At 33.4% G+C, this 21,000-nt stretch overlaps 1 protein-coding gene across 4 annotated transcripts in view; it reads left to right on the top strand.

Moving 5' to 3' along the window:
- Positions 1 to 17,886, top strand: part of LOC138124311 (lachesin-like) — a 67,451-nt gene extending 49,565 nt beyond the window's left edge. The window contains exons 2-9 of one of the 4 annotated variants that reach the window (XM_069039362.1): positions 4,759 to 4,974; positions 7,117 to 7,397; positions 7,461 to 7,674; positions 7,733 to 8,127; positions 8,833 to 9,004; positions 9,266 to 9,322; positions 13,825 to 13,902; positions 16,001 to 17,886. In XM_069039362.1, coding sequence (XP_068895463.1) covers positions 4,759 to 4,974; positions 7,117 to 7,397; positions 7,461 to 7,674; positions 7,733 to 8,127; positions 8,833 to 9,004; positions 9,266 to 9,322; positions 13,825 to 13,902; positions 16,001 to 16,101 — 1,514 coding nt within the window. In that variant the 3' untranslated portion in view covers positions 16,102 to 17,886. Of the gene's footprint in view, positions 1 to 4,758; positions 4,975 to 7,116; positions 7,398 to 7,460; positions 7,675 to 7,732; positions 8,128 to 8,832; positions 9,005 to 9,265; positions 9,323 to 9,538; positions 9,742 to 13,824; positions 13,903 to 16,000 lie in introns of those variants that run through there. The other 3 variants (XM_069039425.1, XM_069039497.1, XM_069039567.1) reach the window with 3 other exon arrangements.
- Positions 17,887 to 21,000: the final 3,114 nt, after the last annotated feature.

Below are 21,000 nucleotides of genomic sequence, written 5' to 3'. Positions count from 1 at the left end.
ACTCTCTTTTATTCTTTTTCGATTGGTTCTCATTGAACCGGGAAAATTGGTTTCCACTTTTGCTCTTATTGCGGTACTAAAAGGGTGCTCCCTTAGAAAATTAACTAAACGCATATCTTCATCAGGGTTTGATATTCTCTGCCGCTCTGATAGAGTTTAAGTACAACATTTAAGATCAGCAAAATGCCTACGATGTCCCTTTTTTCTAATAATTTCAGTTTCCTCAATTTTTCTTTTGCCAAAAGTATCGTGTTTTTATCAACGTTTATTTCATTTGCCATGTGTCTAATGCTCATTTCCTCCTCTAGTCTAGTTCTAATAATAATTATCGACTTTTGCAGTTCGTTTAATTGAGGCATTTTAAAAATTGTACACGCTTCTGACTTACAAAAAAACTGACACTGACATTGGCCATACCGGATAAAAGTCAAATTACACATTACAATTTTTTTGAATTTGGCAGAATGTTTCAAAACTCGATGTCTGAGTTTGCAGGGGCCGCAACTGTACATATTACAATCGAAAATACTGTGCCTTCAAATATTCGGAATTAGAGTTGGCTGTGATTTTATTTTGAAATTGGTAACATGCAATTTTTAAAGGCACAGCAATGACCTTGGACAGCACAGTACACGTGTTAAACGTCTATTACCAACCCTTACTAGATAAAATATATGAATCACAGCCTACTCTAATTCCGAATTAATTTGAAGGCACGCTACAAAAAATTATAATTCCAAAACGTCAAACAAGAAGCGTTTATTTTTAACCGTTTGACATGGAATATCTAGATAAGTGGTGTTTTATGTTACTGACCTTGTGTTCTCGCGACCTACTAAGTTTGCCATGTTTAGAAACTCTTTCAAAGAAAATACCAGGTGACTTTTAATGATTGAGACAAATTTAGTGGGTTGGCACTCCCGAATAATTGGTACGCCTAGTCATTTGTCCAAGAATTGTCTGTTGATTCGCTTTCGAGGTTAGATCCTAGAAATAAATATCACAAATGACAGTTTGATCTACTTTTAACATTTAAACTGTCATATTTGAATTTGACAGTCAAATGTACCAACATAAAATCGTGAATATGTTGCCAACCGAACAAAAATAATTTCAATCAAATTTATTATTAGGTGCTTTATTTATTTTTTGCATCACTTAAGATTATGTCACCCGAAAACATCCGAGTTCATAACTATCCGTCCACTAGATAGAAGTTTTATTAGGCAAGAGCGGAGCGAGTGTTTAATAAAAGAGTGTCTAAAGAAGTTTATAAATGAGTTGCATATTATACTTTTTCTACGACGAAATGAACAATGCAAATATATCACATAACTTCTTTATTCAACGTTAATTTAAACATAAAATTCGAACCTGATAAACGTCAATTGACAAATGACAACTAACTTCATTTTGAGTGTCACCTGACTTACATGATTTTTGCTATTAAAAAGACCAGAGCGTGATTAAAAAACTCGTTGCTAACTTCACCTCGTGATTAAAACGCACGAAGTCACATCTTGTCAAGGTGCATTTAAAAGATCATTTAGTGTCATGGAAACATGCGATAAATGGCGTTTTAAACATTGGAGTAGAAAATAGTATATGAAAGAACGAGTTTTATAAGGGTTGATTTGGCGCACGAGTCCCAAGCGTAGAAAACGACCCGTAGGGGAGTTTTGTATGGGGCGAGTGTATTTTCATACCGCTTGGACCGGACTTGGAGCGTTGGTAATTCCGTGGGTATTTTCTTGCACTTCAAGAAAATTGCCTTCAAAGTCTTCATCGGGCATTAAAGCCATTCTTTCTTTTCTTTCTTTTTGCAACAATTTTCACAAAACTTCTGACAGTATTTTTGTTGTTTATCTCAACACCATGACGACCTAGGTATAATTGCCCTACCGCCTTTCATTCCAAATATCATCTTTTTATAAACATAAATAACAATTAAAAAACGATGTTTAAAGGCTCAAGGTGGAAATAAAAGTTTGTATGCAACTCGCTTAGCAATTAATCTTTATTGGGCTTACTGGCTGGCTTATGGAGACTCGTTCCTTCGTCACTCGTCACTCGTCCCACAAAAGCCAGCGCCCGTAAAGATGAATTTACTAAGCGCGTCACATAAATAGCTATTCCTTTTGCAAGATAAAACTTACCTATTGCAGACTCAGTCATTGTTGATCACGATGTATTAAATAAATGTTACGATAGATTTACATCAGCGAAAAAAAAATTGTGGCACTTTGTTTTGTCCACAACTGTATTTCAAAATTAACTCTGACCCGTTTTTATTGGATCACACGGTAGTTTTATATCAGATGGTAAATTTGACTCTCAAGTAAACGATAAGTTGCACAAACCTACAACCACATTTACATTAAAAGTTATAATTTGAAAAAAGAAGAAAGAGAAAACTTTATAGTAAAAAGAAACACTTAGTACATTTTTAGTACATTTTTCACATGCATACAATTTGTTGATAGTATGTGCTATTGAGGTCAAGTAGTAAAGTGGGTTTATTATTTATTCTCTTTTGTAATTTACAAAACGGAAGAAACAACTGTTATTTCAACTATCTATCCACTATTATCCACATTAACATTAAAACATAATATAATTCAATAATTATTACCCCTCGTTTCCAATCACTTATAATTATAAATTATAATTACGAATTATAATTAACAAAATTTGGTCCATAGTTGTAAACGACGGTGTGCACAGTTAAATTATAATTAGAAAATTATACTTAACAAATTGTGCTTCATTTGTGTTTCACTTATAATTATCAAATTCTTGCAAACTCCAAGGTTTTAACGTATAATTAGATAATTTGACCAATCAGATTGTTAGCTATCTTTAAAAACTCAAATCTGCCAGGTTGGTTTTTTGTCAAATGGACGCATTCGATAAAAATTCGTTCAATATCCATTACGCTTACCTTCGTGACACCTACTATAACTATTTATTGGCTATATCTAATTACACCAAACTAAAACTAGTAAAATGTCAAAACTAGTGACTGTCGTTTTGCAAATTTTCTCTGGTTTTTCATTGGTCTCTAGTTGTTATTCATTATGATTGTGAACAGCAAAAGTGAAAGTATTTTTTGTAAAGTATAATTTTCTAAATATAATTTATAATTATAATTTCTTAAGTGATTGGAAACAAAGGGTTATGATAATTATAATTAAATCGAGAACGATTTTCATTCTAACCTAAATCATAGATCATCTATCTGCTACTAGATACTTTGTTAATTTATTTCAAATAGTGAATGGCTATTTATGTTTGTCAATAACAATAGAAAAGAATTTCAATGGGCACGTGTTTGCCATGTGCTGGCTGCCAAATTGAGTATCTTATGATTAGGGCTAGTTTTCTCAATCAGTATATGTAGGTATCATTCTGTGTTAAATTGAAGTCTGCACAAAAACAATACTATGTTTTATCAATTTCCTATGAAAAAATAAATGGGTCCAACAAAACCTTCCGAAGCGAAAATCCCGATCAACAAGTCTTTGTTATCTTCAATTGTACCAATAATAGCTCCTAAAAGCGCTATTATTATGAATTAATTGCACGTATCAAATGGGTCAGAAGTCTATGAAACCCTGAATTGCGTTGAATGAGTTGCAACAAAGCAGATTTTTTAAATCTGGACACATGAAATAATTTGTTCCGAGTAGTTCTGTTCGTTGACACCGTCATTTCCTGCTCTGAAAGGGTTAGAATCCCGTAATTTGACTGCGTCCGGTTGGGCGCGTGCTTTGATTGACCACACCTCCAATAATGTGTCCCTTGTAAAATCATGTGCTAAGCCTCAAATACAAAATTGCGTGCAAATTAACGGTTCATTATTTTGATAACTTTATCTTTTAGAATTTGAATTGTCATATTTTAAATCCAGGCTGGTCTTCAAGTAAATGTTAACAATATCAATTTTGTTGAGCTAAAAGAGAAAATAATATTGACGAATTCATCGATAATATCGCAAATAAATGTACGGTAAGAATTTGCAGTATTTTTTACTCATAGAAAATCAATATATTTTTTTAATCACCTAAATTCATCGTGAGTGTATAGGTAGGTACGAGTATGTACCTAAATGTCATTTTTACACAACTAAATGAAAAGCGTCTACAGTGGGTATCCCATTATATAAGTTTAAGTTTAATTATGTTATAGAAGAGTTCATCGCAGAGAACGTCATCTGGTTTGCAGATTGTGTTTTGTATTTGTTTTTTGTATATTTTTTATAATCATAACGACTGCACAAGATTGACATACGTACTTTTCTTTGACTCTCTTCTCTATCACTTGAATCCTAGAAAACGAATTAACAAATATTATATTTATATTTCAGTGTTTATTGGTATAGTGACAAAAGCAGTACAGTGTTATCCCTATATACCTACTAGAACGTACAGTTAACGAGATTCTGAGTTTTTATCCTTAATATACATAATTTACCTTAATCATAAATTCAAATTGTAATTTTGTGTAGGTACGTAACTGTACATAACTAAACGTAATGTAATAATTATAGAACGATGTCGTTGTTACACACTTGAGCAATAGCCTATAACAATTATTTTAAGTCCATTATGCAATACATTTCCATTTATGTAAATGAAACCGTTTGGGTCCCGCAAGCGGCCATGTATGTAAGTGTACACAATTTAAATTGAAAATTATCACGAGCCGTCGCATACCTACATTACAAAATGTTTTTTAACAAAAAAATTTTTTTTTCAGTATACTGTAAACCAACCGATTCAAGTCTGGATGGCTACGTTTACGATGACTTTCAAAATGACAATAACAATTACGGAGGCGACTACGACGACGTGGACGAAGAATCGGAACAAGGCAACGTACCAGACGTACCGTTATCTATCACTACAGCCCGGGAGGACTTCATCCGAAATTTGAGTGAAGCAGTGATTTTACCATGTGCAATTACTGGCCGAAGTGAGTAAACTATACATGTTTGTTCATGCAAATAGGTATCTGCTGTTATTAATTGAGATAAACTCGTTAAAACTTTGTTGCAAACGAGCATTAAAATATCGAAATTCAGTTGCGACTTCAGACGGCAAACGAAAAACGATGCTACTGCTTCAGGGCGTAGTACCAAGGCGCTCAAAAATTTAAGTAGGTTGTTGTGACACCTTATTTTACCATTTATACCCATTGTAAATATAAAAGATAATACAAAGCAACTGATAAGTGAAGCAATATCTTTATTTGTAAAATTTAGTTAATAGTAAGTTTCTTTTTTCATATCTCATCATGCGTTAATGTTTTGCAGCTTGTATGAAAGCGCACAACAGCCTGAAGACTGTTGCGCGAATCCCTATTTTTTTACAACCATCCGTATTCATGTCTATTTAATTTGTCATAACGAGGCCATAAAATTTTACTAAACAATTCAAAAGTAGACTGCTTCCGTAAAATAGTAGATTTGTGCATGACATATCATTATTTATTAAGTAAAATTTTTGGCTGTTGTTTTGTGCTAATAATAATATTTTACGGCCGGTTTAAAAACAAAACATTTTTATTTATGAATATGTAGGTACTCGTAATATTAAAATATTGTAATTCTTACGTGTTATTCAAAACAATATCGAGGTCAAACTGAAAAAAGAAGACGATATAATTAATATTTGTATGTATTGAATTCCTTTTTAATTTTATTTGTCTTCTGAGAAAAGAACAAATTATTTAATCCATCTTAAATATTTGATTTAAACCAATAAAAGATTAACCAACATAATGTGAATGTTTATCTTCAACCGCGATAAACATTCCATCTTAGCTTACACTGTTGCAATGTTTTAATTTTATACGAAATGAAAAAATTAATGAATATGAATTTAAATCAAGGTTTTTCATTAACTTTGCCAAAACTGTATTATATATGTGAATATTGGAACAATTCGGTTAACTTTCGTGAAGTGTTAACAACGTACGAGGGCGACTAGAAAAAAAATCTACCTAGCTATGAAACAAAAGACGTATGATTTTTTTGATTATTTTATTTTTCAATATAATCCCCCCTACACCACAATGCACTTGCGTCATTTCTCCTCCAATGAACCCTTATAAAAAATGTTTCACCTTGACTCGGAGGTTTTTCTTTAGTAACCTGAAGAGGTAAAAGTCAGGCGGAGCCAAGTCCGGACTGTAGGGGAGACGGTCCATCTTCACGAATTCGAATTCTTGCACAATTGGCCTAATTTTCGCAGCCTTATGCACGGTGGCATGGTCATGCAGCCGAAACACCTCTCGATTGAAAAAATCAGGTCTTTTCTGGTCAATTGCTTCACGAAGCTCCTTCAAAGTGTTGGCATAGACGTTTGCATTTATTGTGGTCCCTTTTGGCATATATTCAATGAAAAGGATGCCCCTGACGGTCCCAAAAAATGGTTGCCATTAATTTTCCGGCAGAGGGTTGCGTTTGTGAATTTTTGGGGGTGATGAACCCACTGCTTTAACTCTGATTTTGTCTCACGATCCCAGTGGTGCACATTAGTGCGAAAAAGTCAGAATCGTCACCTATCATGTTCAAATTGTCGTGCAAGATGGATATTACACTGGGTTCAGATATATCCAATGCCGTACTAATGGTAGATACTTTTACACGACCATCTTCGAGGACCATGGCTTCAACTTTTTGAGTCATGTCTTCATTTGTTGCCGTTTTGGGTCTTCCACTTCGGGGATCGTCGTCGATTGATTCACGTCCCCATCGAAACCGTTTCGACCAAAATTTTATTGTGTAATATGGTGGTGCATCATTTCCATACACAGGAACCATTCTCTCACGGATAGTTTTCGGCTGGTGACCCTCTTTTGTTAAAAATTTTATTACACTGCGATACTCCAATTTTAAGTTACTCATTTTTACTCTCAATGCACTTTATAAAATGGAAACTAATTATGTACCACAATTAACTCAAATTTTGCAACTAAGGTTAGAATACATGGCACGATATGATAAATAATATTCGTGCGTTTCAATTGTTTCTTTCATGGCTAGGTAGGTTTCTTTTCTAGTCGTCCTCGTATACGTTTAAAAAAATGTTTCATCACGTTATTCTTTTCCAGACTACGTTCAAATCTGGCGAAAAAAGAATGTTATTCATCAAGATTCTAAACAAAAAGATGCTGTACTGTTTCAATCCGGGATCAGAATGGCTGCAGCGCCAAACACCGAATTGTTACCCGATGGTTCAATTAAAATATCCAATTTGCATGTACAGGACGCAGGTGAATATGAATGTGCAGCGATGGATACAAAAAAGAATAGCCCAAAAATAGCACATAAACTTATTCTGAACGTTCCTCCCCGGATTAAACTTCTTATGGCCAAAAATAATCAAACAATTGTATGTATTTGAAGACATCTAGTAATTAATCAAGAAAGTAGCTCTTAAGGTTTATGTTTTTAGTTAAAAAGTGGGGAAACTTTAATATTAACTTGTAAAGCGGAAGGCTACCCTAAACCAAATATATCGTGGCACAAAAATTCTCAGCGATTTGACGTACAAGGTGAAGAGCTCGAGATTCCCAACATTAGACACCGAGAAGCTGGTACTTACAAGTGTTTAGCAGACAACAAGATTGGAGAACCAGCTTTTAGTTACATAAATATTCACGTAGAATGTAAGTAAAAAATAATTGAAGATTAACTTATTAGTTAATAACTACGAACACATTGTAGTTAAACCGATCGTAACCGTTGCAAGAATAATTGTAAGTTCTGAAAATAATTCCGAGACTGAATTAGAGTGCCTGGTACATTCAGATCCGCCAGCTAAGGTGAACTGGACAAAAGACGGCGCCGATATTGTGAACAACCAACGTATTCAATTAATTAGTAATCAAAACAAACATAATCTCGTTTTGAAAGATTTACGTGATTCAGATTTTGGAGAATATACTTGTTCGGCATGGAATACAATAGGAGCTTCGAAAAAGACCATTAAATTAGTAAAAACTCCTGCTATTCTTCGCTGTTTGAAGTCTAGGACCGATGCCAAAGAAATGGTATTGACTTGGGAAGTTCAGTCGAAATCCAATATTTCTGAACATGAATTTGTATATAGAAGAAAGGGGGTAAGTTTAATTTTAGTAGAAAAACAAGAAGATATTAAAACATATCTGAAAAGAGCACCAAGTCATGCGTTATAAATGCACAAACGATTTTAATGAGAAATTTTTTTGTACATACATACATGCATGTATTTTAGTGCAACCGTACGCGAAACGAGCACTTCGCATACCTACTAAAACAGGACGCGAAATCCGATTTCGCGGCCTTTGCCTTTTAACGACGGCCGTTAAAGTAAACCTCATTTTAATATTTGGTACAAATCAGTTTCCATGTAAGACTGGCATTTAGATTTTTCGGGTATGAAATTAGAAACCGCAGAATTTATAATATATACGTACTTTTAACTCTGGAGGAGTACCTACACGAAACTGAAACATCACTGTCACTACAATTCTCTTCTGACATTTTTAAGTTTATTTACAAAACGAATTGTTTTATTTATGTCATTTTCATAGCGACATGTGGGGCAAATTTATATATATTTATTGACAATGAAGTAAATTTTGCGTGTTCGTTTTATAATACATACATAATTACAAATTTTCGGTTGTACAAAAAATGTTGTGTACGCCTTGGCCGCGAAATCCTTTAACATCCTCGAGATTGTCTTGCCTCGACCGAAAACCTCGGCGACAATTTTTCTCTCGGTACGTTAAAGAATGATTTCGAGGGCTTGATATACAAATAACTATTAAACTGAATTTCAGGATAAGGATTGGATTCGGGTGAACCCAGAAGTAAATTTTGTTGGAAACGAAATTTATACCGCCAGATATGTATTTGATACAGCTCTCGATCCAGGAGAGTACGAAACAAGAATACGATCTCAAAATTATAATGGATGGTCAGAATTTTCCGAGGCCATATCTTTCGAAGAAGGTAATTCTATTGGTAGTACATACTCATATGAATTCACATGTTTAGCTCAAAACATTAATCAATTAATAATAGCTTCCAATTTTTTTTAAATTTTTCTCTTATAAGCGCAGTTCATTAATATTGTGTTGTGATGTTGCTGTTTAATTTGTTTTGGTCGTAAAAGAAGCTAATTTTTTACAATTTAGTTCCTTAACTAATTTTGTTGCAATTTTTTTTAATACCTTTGTTATCTAATATATATAACTTGCTTTTTTTGCACAGTTTATTCTAAACACGGACATCACAAGTCTTACAAAAAAGGTCAGAAACATGGAAAAGGTACTACCAATTTATATATTTTTTTTATAAATATTCAGGAAGTGTTGACATTATTTTTAAACTAATTGAACTGATAATAAGTTATGTCAGTTTTAATTAGGAATAATGGAAACACTTCATTTCATTAATGTTAACGGTAACAAAAGGTTAACGTATGGAGTAACAATCATTTTTGTACTGAAATTTTCTTATGAGATTAGTATTTTATATTTGCAGTTGCAGTTTGTGCAATAAAAATGTGTCGATTACCATTGAATCCACAACTGAGAAGTACCTAATGTATGAATGTCCATAACCAACATGAGTAGGTAATAGTTGCGCAGTTACCGAAAAGGTTGAAAAGATTAGTACATATTTTGTAAATTAAGTAAGTACTCTGAAGTACCTATTCTCATATATTAATAAAGGGCACGAAACAATTTTCTGTGTTCATCATCTATATCGACCTAAAATGTCCATTTCATCCCACGTGAAATACACTTTTTTGTATCTAAATGGTTTAAAACTGCGGATGTAAGGTAAAATAATTTTGAGCATAGAAGCTAAAATCTGAAAAACAAAGTACGAAACAGACAATTTATAGGTTATTTAAAAATATTTTTACATGTCATGCTCGATTTAAATTGCAAAAAAAGAGTGATTAGTGGACCCCAGCGATTCAAAATATTGTTTAAAGGAATGGGATATTGAGAATCGTCCAATGTTCGAAAAATATGTGAAAAAAATCAACAAAATATGATCCGTACTGATGAAGCTCTATTTTGGTTAATACTGTACATATAAAGGATGTGCATGGACAAAGAGTCACATGATTAGACATACTTACAATAACATCTCCAGCTGGAGTATGAGTTTTGCCGGTATAGCAGTTTCGAAAACGTTATAATTTTTACCAGGATCAACAATACAAGAATTCGTTGTGAACAAATTTATAAATATACTCGTATTACGATTCGTGGAGAAGTGAGAGATCGTAACAGATATTTACTAAGAGCATAAACCAAAGTACCGTGAGATCATTTAAATTTATAATAATTAAAGTAGGTTGTGGCTTTTAAATTAGATTGGCAACACTGTTGACGTTTAAGGTTCTCATGTTCAATTGTTTTAATTTAAAAGAAATGAAGCAATAGAAAATAATACAGTTTTATTGACAATCATAGAAAATGTTCAAAGTGTTCCCCCGGCTTGGTAACTCGACATTTTATATTTTGTGTTGAATTTTGAAGCGTCAGTTTGACAATTCAAATCAAGTTGTCAACAGTGGTGCCAATCTAATTTAAAAGCCATAGCCTACTTTAATTATAAATTTAAATGATGTCACGGTATTAACTCACAAACATGATTGAATTTATCTGAAATTGATTTATTGTTACTGCAAACGATGTCAAATAATTACATATAATAATAATAATAATATGTATAACTATAAAGCATTATGAAAATCAATTTATTTTAATAATCTATGTGGTGGTTTGAAGATTATGAACACTTTTTTATTGAACAAACTGTAATTAAAAAAAAAAAAATACAGAAAACATATTTCTACTAAATATTGAACACATTTGCAGAAAGCTTTCCTTAATTTTCTTTTGTTGGTGCTGTCAGACTAGTTTTATTTTAATTTTATATTCTGCATTTACAGTATGTAGTCATTTTATACATGGGTAGTGGGGGCAGTTTGAAAAATTTGCAGCCTGACATTTATGCTTACTTTGTCCACTCCGTTTTCTTATGCTTTCTAAAATCATAATTCTTCGTAGTGTGTACCTACGTATACCGGGTGATTCAGATTGGTATTCGCGCCCCTATATCTTTTTTATTTTAAGATATAGCAAACCATATATATTTGTAAATCGCTTATGAAACTACAACAGATGACGTTGTCAAATCTTCTCTACAATGACATATGTCAAAGTTAAGACAGTCAACTTTTTTTTTAAATAGTATATTATACATTCCTTAGTCTATTCTTGTAAAGCTTTTTTTTCTACATTTGAATGTGTAAAAAAAGTTGACACTTGCAATAGGAAAAAATCGAGAAAAAAAATAAAATGTGATTTAATTTATTCGAAAGTGTTATTTTCTAAAAAGAGCTAGTTAGCCATGGAGACAATTGAATTTAGACATTAATAGCGTCAATTATTAAAGTACCTACATTTAAATAAATAGCTATGTTATAACCTACATTTAAATAAATAACTATGATATAGCTTCGAAACCTAAATTCTTCCTGACTATACCGCTTTGAATGCATACACGATGAAAATATGTAGTTGAATTTTGATAGTGCATGAATGACATGATAAGTCTTGGGAATCGTATTCGAATTATTCGAATATTTGAATAGGTGACTATGTAAAATTCGAATAAGTGTAAATTCTAATATTCGAATAAAGTAAATTCAGGATGGATCGGGTATTTCACTGTCAAATAATTTTATTTTTTGGCTATGTAATTCTTAAAATAGTGAGATGCAGGGAACCAACATAACGCGAATTTAGCATAGTAAATTCAGTATGGATTTGGTATTTCGTCCGAGTCTCAGTTTTCTGGCCGAGGCGCACCCGAGGCTTGAAAATAAACAAGGTCAAATCATTTTATTTTTTGGCTACGTGGTTGTCTTGTAAATAGTGACATGCAGGGAACCAACATAATGCGAATTTACAAATGTTTGGCTTACTAGCCCTTTTTAGAAAATAACGCTTTCGAATAAAGTAAATCATATTTTATTATTTTTCTCGATTTTTTTCTGATGTAAGCGTCAACTTTTTTTACACATTCAAATGTAGAAAAAAAAACTTTACAAGAATTAATAGGCTAAGTAATGTATAGTGTATTATTAAAAAAAAAAGTTGACTGTCTTAACTTTGACATGTGTCATCGTAGAGAAGATTTGACAACATCATCTATTGTAGTTTCACAAGCGATTTACAAATATATATGGTTTCTTATACTTTTTTCTTAAAACAAAAAAGATGTAGGGCCGCGAATATCAAACTGAATCACCCGGTATATGAAAATTTTATGAATTACATTCTGTGTCTAAACTGAGAAATATTGTTTGAGGACTGTACCGTAAAAATACATTATCAGAAAGGGCATGACCCCAACATGAAATCAAAACCGATACGAATTCTACAAGGGGTGGGTTGTGAGAACTCCGAACATGATGTTCTCAGTGGTAAACTGAGTTGTAACGAGTTAGCAATTAATGTTCATAATACATATATTATTGAAGTGCAGAACGTTGAAGTTTCATAAGATAGTGTAAGATTTTATAAGCAGAAAAAGAGCTGAGCATAACAAAGATCAGCAAGATAGGTGCGGCATTTGCTGACTGTGACACAAAAGCGTTTCAGTTCCAAACGTTGAAAGAATTTGGAACAATTCGCTGAAGGTTCCAGTAATAATTTGAAATGACTAGTAAAAGCTGATGGAACGATCAAAAATTGCTATGGATTTTCTTGTTAAAGAACTTTTAGTAAAAAGGGGCCACATCTTCGCGTTTCACCGAAAAATTTTGATATTACTGTCCTAAAAATGAAGGCAATTGTATATACCCGAGTCCTCGACACCAGAGATAAGCATATACTGGGTGCCCCAAAATTCGTGGAACAACTCAATGGGTCAATGTCAACTCATGATAGAAGATAATGAGAAAAATAATTAAAAAATCCTATACCTCTTAAATTTGAAGATATGGGGGTTCAAAAGGTGCAGCTTTGATCTTCATTATCTCCATGCATTTCCAAGAAGCGATTTTATGTTGGTTTTACCTCAAACAACGTATGGCAACATTGCTTTGATTTTTCTCTCTCATTTACATGGATACAACAAAAATTAAATATTTAGCAGACTATTGGGATACATTGAATATTTTTAAATGTGGCCACATTTAGTGTAACGAATAGGTCCATATCGTCTAAAAAAAGAAGATTGATTTTTTTAAACATTTTTACCTGATATTTTAATGGCTACTTAAAAACGTACTGCTATGTTGTTTCGCGAGTTTTGGGGCACCCAGTAGAGTGGGAGTGCATATAAACCGAAATTGATCAAAGCTCTAAACTGTGAACTGTCATTTCTGTACATACATGTTCGTGGCGTTGTTTTTTGCTGGGGAAATCCTCCCACCCCTACCTACTATGCCAGAGACTCCAATATACAGTGCTAGTGTTAAATTAATTTCTTACAATGTATATGAACTGAAATTGGACAAGTCCATACAATATTTAATTTTAAAAAAGTATGCAAGTATGCAAATGTGTATTTACTATTATTTGCTCCTTTATAATGCAAATATTCACTAATCTTACTATATTACAGAAAAAAAAAGAGCGTTTTTTAAAATTTTGTATACGAAATTTGTAGTAATTACGAATCATAAGCTCTACTTATCAATTAGTCCGTATTTTTTTTTACCTTTTATTTACCTACGTAGTATTTAATTATACTGTTCTTCTTGTGCACATATTTATTTTATTTTATTTCATACACAGACAAACAATTTACTTCCACACAAAGCAATTTACCTTTAGAATCTGTACCAGCAGAACATCAAGAAGGTGACGTGCAAGGTAATTATAATGTTATATATGACACACATTATATTAGATATTTTAAACGAACAATTATTCGAATTGCTGTATTACGGTAAAAAAAAGCGTATCTTGGTTGTACCTATATTCAAATAAGGTTCTAGATACAGTGGGGAAACTTTAAATGGAATATAATTCATAACTTGGACGTAGGCAATTTTTGTAAAAAATCCCGAAATTGGTAATTTTTTGTTTTTTCTTGCCCATATTTTGGCGCATATAGTTTTTATTTTTCACTTTAGTATAATTGCTTGATAACTCCTGGGATACGAAATACGTAAACATGTCCATAACAACCGGGGAATAAAACAGGGCGTAATAAGAATAAGCGGGCGTAATGAATTCATAACGCCCTCATTAATTCATAATTGCAAATATGCCAATTTTTTTTTTTTTAAAGAACACGTATAGTGAAAAATAAAATCTTGTATGCACCACGGCGTCACCGAATGATTACGCCCATCGAACGATATCCATCTCTCGGGCTAAAGCGCTCGAGCTGGATTCATCGTTCTCCGGCATAAATAGCTATTGCATATCTGCCCCCGGAAGTGCGCAACCACCCAACCAATTTGCTAATATTTACTGCAACAAATGTTGAAAATGGACACCGTTTCTTTCTTGGCAAATTGCAAATCAATAGTAACATGCATCCCTTACGTTTTGTAACATTTCCTGTGTTATTTGCCTAATTTCATTACTAATACGCTGTTTAAGTACAACCGATTGTAAGTTGTTTCAATCATTTCAGCATTAAAGGTGATGAACAAGATTGTGGATGACTGTTTTTCTACAACATTGGTTAGTGGGGCTCTCACAGAAGATGTGGAATGTTTGAAAAAACATTTAATGTCACTGAAATTTCAAAAACCCTTAAAAATGCATATAACTATGAAACATCTAGAGTCTAGACGACTGTGTAAAATATTAAAAAAATAAAATATTATTATTATAAAACGTTATAGATTGCAATTATTTTAAAAACAGTAATTTTTGCAAACTAAAAGTTAAAAAAATGTTACCGATAAGCTATGATTTCAACTGAATCATATTTGGAGTTGCTGTACAATCTAGAAAAAGTCTACCTAAAAAATTTGCGTTGACATTTTAGTCAAACTCATCTTTTGTTAAGGGGCACTGTGGAGGGTTATGGTCAGCCCAATAACAATAACGGCCCAATTCATCAGGTTCATCATTTGCTCGCAAAATTGGATTCGGCGGTCCGGGTCATCCTGAGCTAATTCTTGCACCACCTGCATCTTGTAAGGATGCAGCTTTGCAGATCTAAGCATTTTCAGGATAGTAGGTGATATCGTAGACTGATATCGTTGTCACTGGCCAGCTGCCGGGCTGGAGTCACCGGATTTTCTTGAATAGTTGATAATAATAAACACGTTTAGCCTAGTATCCGCTCCAACAGTGGGTTCTTGCTATCTGGGCACAACCTTTACATGACCCAAGTTCCGATATTGTGCTTCAATCTTGCTTAGGCAAAAAGCAATCAAGGCTTCTGGAAAAAAAAATGTATGTACCTCTCCAACGTGTTCAACTTATAAAATCAGTTTTTATTTTTTTAGCACGTACGCTTTGAAAATATTCAGTAAACTAATAATGCGTTGTATTCCTTGCGAAGTGGCCTTTCAAACGAGGTATCACTTGGCATACCGTTACATTTGAAAAAAAAGAGTTAGGGGTGGTTCCACACGTCCGGGAGCAGATATGCAAAAACCATATGGGCGAAAATGTGGGCAAGAAAACACAAAAATTGATCTATTTCGGGATTTTTTACAAAAAAACTCGCCACTGTCCAAGTTATGAATTTTATTCCAGTAAAAGTTTCCACACTGTATAATAAAATATAATTAAATTAAATTATCGAAAATGATCAAAGAGAAACAACATATTTTTAACTGTGTATTTATGTTTGTTAATTTGTTTTATCAAAGATTATGATCACTAAAAATATTAAATAAAAATGAAAACAACTTGAAACATTAGGCATGATGTTTTTACATCATGAGAATAGCATTTTATGAAAATGTGTATTTTTGTGTAACTCATAATGTCTTTTTTTCAGCTACTATATCTGGTTGCTCTTCGACAAGGCCGACTATATTCCTTATAAGTATAGCCTTAATCGCCTTTTTACAAAATCGAAAACTATCAGCAAGGATATAATACACAACATATTATATAATTGGAAAGAAATTTTTCAGCGCACTTATTGGTAGCTTAAAAAGTTAAACCAAAGTATTCAAATAGTTTTAAGTAAATTATAAAAAATACAATTGATTTTTTTTCTTATACATATTTACATTTATATAGTAAGTTCGTATCTGTACATAAGTACGCATAACGTATGATTTATTGTGTTCACTTGTATAATTTGCATACATCATGAAGTGGTTCAGTGCTTTATTACGTTTTAATATACATAGGTATATATCTGTTATGTATTATCAAGGACTACAATATTTGGAAGCAATTCTTTTACTAAAATGCTGTGGATTTTCTTCCCTGGTTTATTAAACTGCCTACTCTTGACAATCTTAAATGCCGTAGAACGCCAATGAAATTTTATATACACTCTGTATAAAAATTTAACTTAAAAATCAAAATATTGGCAACGACTAACTAAATATAACTTAAGTTACCTCCATGTTATAATTGGAATTGTACACTAATTAATAAATACTTAAATAGAATAATAGTCAGTATTCAGACATTAGATTTTTTCAAATAAGAAAATACAGCTAAAAAATCAAATCATGTTTTTATTGGCTGGCAACCAATTAAAAATTTTAGTAGTGCCACTTGAAATTTTTATACTTAATTTATTAATTCTGCTTTAAATCGAAATGTAATTCCTCGAATATCAAAATGATATTAAAATAGTTACACTTTAAAATGTTTAGTTATTTCTAGTCTTTTTTATAGTAACAATTGACTAATTTTACGTTCGTATTTTTATTCTTAGTTGTTGTGATTTAACATAACTTTGCAGTGTACACAGCTTATGTTAAGATAATTTTAAACAAAAGTCAAAGTTGTGTTGAATTTGTTCATATAATATTAAGTTTTAGATATAATATGTAAATACTTCGTGTGATGTGAACATGTATTTATGATGACTCTTGTTCTATTTTTTATTATATTTTTCTAAATACCGTAATGCCTATAAAGTTCCCTGAAGTCATTTTTTGTCTTTTATTATATTTTAAAAATGAAATACGGGAACTAGTAAATGCCTTAATAAATACAAAAATGTTCATATAAGTAAAAAAATATTGTTGCTTATTATTACTTCCAGATATGCAAAGAATTCACAAATAGATCAACATATGTAACACATGAAAAATTCAATCAGTGTAGAGCATATCAAAGAGCTTTTTGAAATTTTTACAGTAGCTAGACCATGAGTTGATCTATTGATTCTTTGTATTTTAATGTATATGAATGTATAGATTAAAAACTGAAAAAAAAAGTTTTGTATCTTCAATTTTACCATCATCTGTCCTTTAACTTGTTACAATGATTTGTAACTTATGTGTAGTTTCAGTATTTATTTAGAGAAAACTTAGTGGTAGTGCGGGTGTATCTGTAGAATTTTCTTCAGTTCACCATAACCGGCACTAATGTGTTTTTTTTTTTATAAAAAACTTTACCACCGTAGGAGTTCCAGCTCTGCTGATTTTGATGGCAATTGAACCAGTCGTTTTGAAAATATGCCCAATACACGATAACTATAAAAAAAATGCACTGATTAGAAGAGTCTTTGTGGAAAATATTTGTTCAAGAAGGATTCGAGGCCTCTTAATTTTGGCGCAAGTTGAATTAGCTGTTTTGAAAATGCGCGCAATTTTCGACTTATTGGCTATTGAAATATCAATGTGGCCATTCCCTTGTACTGTAACTTGTGAATCCTTGTAGCTCTTTCTGTCATTAAATGTAGTTTCCAATTTATTATTAATCGTCTTTTTTGTTCATTTGTGCTCTAATTTTATTAAAATTGCGTTTTTTTTTTCAAAACTGATCTGATAATCTAATAAATATTATAAAATGGTTTATTCCAGTGACTGATTTTATGAATAACGAAGCCTGTTTCTCTTCATATCGTGCAATAATAATTAATACATACTAACAAAATTTTAAGATTCTTAGGGTCAGTTTACAGAAGCGAAATTAACTTAATCGTAATCAAATGCGAGATTAACTGAACACGTGATCAGATTGAACCAATCAAAATATCAGATTCATGGGTTAATCGCGCATTAAAATTTAATTCGAATTAAATATTTAATTCTCTTTATATAAACTGGCCCTAAAAGATTAAAAGGTTATTCACGTTAAATAAAGTATAGGCAAATCAAGACTTGGCTGTGCATGTTCTTTTCAACACTATTTTTGCAATTCCTGTAAACGCTAAAGCAAATTTATTGTAAGTAGGTATTTCGAATTAAACAAAATATTGTTTCACTCCCGTTTTAAACTGGCCCACGCATGCCAAAAAAAAAAACAATTTACACACGAACTCGTTAAATAAATTACTATTTTAACCAAAAACCATAAAGCATTTACGGACCCATGATATTAGGATAACAAAGTCATGTTGTTCTTCCAAAAGTCGTTCCTATGTGGAATGTGAGTTATTTGGAGATCTAAAGTGTGAAGTTTTCGTGTGATTGACCACCACCAGCAGTTGAAGATCTAACAGCAAAAATTGAATGACTCCATTTTTAGACGAAAGTAGCGTTTATGCTCTATTCTATGTGTTGGGATTTTCTAATAAGGCCGACTGTTTTGATTTAAAAGCTAAAACTGTTTATTCAAACGTGAACGTGTTGTTTTACAATCTACAAGTTTCAAGTTAGTGTCTATGGCGTGTACCAGGTTTTTCCTTAGTTACATCTACTCGTTGGTTTTAGTACCAACCTAAACAAAATAAAAGTACTGTTATTAAATAATTATAAAATGAGAAATACATCAACACTCTCCCTTATTTAATAACTTACAGATTCCCATGTCGTTACACAAATCTCTAAATCGGGTTGAAAACAATGGTTTTGTTAATATGTCCGCGAGCTGTTTTTCAGAATCTACTTTTGAAACCATAATCTCTCCAGCAGTTACTAATTCGCGAACAAAAAAATGTCTGATACGAATATGCTTCGTTCTTCGATGGAACTCGGGATTCTGGGCAAGTCGAATAGCAGCTTCATTGTCGATTTGTAATGTAGGTGTTGCTTTCAATTGGTCCAGTTCAGTTAAAATCCTCTTGATCCAGATGATCTCCCTGGCAGCTTCGCTGGCAGCTACAACTTCAGCTTCAGTTGTGGATATGGCAACGGAAGATTGTCTTTGGCTCATCCAGGAAATAGGGGCCCCAGAGTGGAGGCACAGTACACCAGAGGTCGAGCGCCCCGTGCTAAGGTCACCACCATGATCTGCATCGCTGTAGCATTCAAAAACCCCCTTTGCTTGGTTGTTCTTGTAAAGAAGCCCACAGTTCGTTGTACCTCTCAGGTACCGCAAAATCCTCTTGACCCTAACTACGTCTCGATCTGTTGGATTCTCAAGATTTCTGGATACCACGCTGAGTGCGTACGCAATATCCGGACGTGTCCCACACATGAGGAACATCAATGCTCCCACGGCTTGTCTGTATGGAAACTCGGAGTTTCGAGAGCTTTCTTCTGTCTCGTTGTCCTTGACGATTGGAGTAGTCACTGCCTTGCAGTTACTCATGTTGAATCGTTCTAACAGTTTTTCGGTGTAGTGGGTTTGACTCACCCTCACCGAGCCGTCTTCTTCTCGATTGATTTCCAGTCCCAGGAAAAACGACGCAGGTTTAGCAGTTATTTTGAACTTTCGTCCTAAGTCATCGATAAATTGTTGAAGTTCCTGTTCGTCATTGGCTGCAATTAAACCATCATCAACATAAAGGACGAAGAACATTTTTGTGGAGCCTGTTTGCCTAACAAAAAGACAAGGATCCGCTTCGCTCCTTCGAAAACCCAATTTAATGATGTAATTGCTAAACTTCTCATTCCAGCAACGAGGGGCTTGTTTCAGCCCATACAAGCTTTTCTTTAGTCGACATACTCTCCCAGATCCATCACAGTGTCCTTCAGGTTGTTGCATGTATATGGTTTCCTTCAAGTCACCATAGAGAAAAGCCGTTGAAACGTCAATCTGTGCAAGTTTCATACCTTCATTTGCGGCAACACTGAGTAACGTTCGAATAGTAGACTTCCTGGCTACTGGACTGAAAGTTTCGTCATAGTCAATTCCTCTTTGCTGTGAATAGCCCTTGATGACCAGTCTCGCCTTGAACTTATCGATTGATCCATCGGCGTTGGTTTTCACTTTGTAGACCCATTTGTTTGAAATAGCCCTTTTTCCTTGAGGTAAGTCCACTAGCTCCCAAGTCTCGTTTTCTTGAAGAGCCTTCATTTCACGGTCCATGGCTTCTTTCCAGTAATCCTTTTGATCCGACTTCATGGCCTCGCCGTAAGTTTCTGGTTCCTCAAGTGACGTTGCAAGATGCATCACGTAGTCTTGCAGTTTCTCTGGCGCTTTCAGAGTCGATCTGTTCCGTAGACATCGTGTGGTCCTGTCGGCGTTGTGCTCGCAATCTGACTCGGAAGTTCCAGAAATTGACGTATCTTCGGTTTCCTGCTCCTCTTCATCGTCATCGGTGAGTTCATCATCGCGATCAGCTTGAATTTCCTGTTTAGACGTTGAATCATCTTCTGGAATAATCACACTTTTCGTGTGCTCAAGCGTTTTCTCTTCAAATACGACATCTCGTGATCTAATGAGTTTGCATTCCTCTTTGTCGAAGATCCTGTATCCGTCATCATGATCGTAGCCAATGAGAATACCTTTAGTGGCTTTTGGGTCCATCTTTTTTCTGGTTTGCTTCGGAACATGAACATAGCAAGTGGAGCCTATTACACGTAAGTGTTTCAGTCCCGGTTTCTTACCGTACCACAGTTCATATGGAGATGTTCCTGGCACGTTTGAAGGTCCCGTGCGATTCAAGATGTAGTTAGCTGAACGAACTATTTCAGCCCA

This window comes from Tenebrio molitor, chromosome 1 (genome assembly GCF_963966145.1).
Source record: "Tenebrio molitor chromosome 1, icTenMoli1.1, whole genome shotgun sequence".
Classification (NCBI taxonomy): domain Eukaryota; kingdom Metazoa; phylum Arthropoda; class Insecta; order Coleoptera; family Tenebrionidae; genus Tenebrio; species Tenebrio molitor.
Note: the sequence above shows the minus strand (reverse complement) of the source record. Positions and strands in the feature narration are given on the sequence as shown.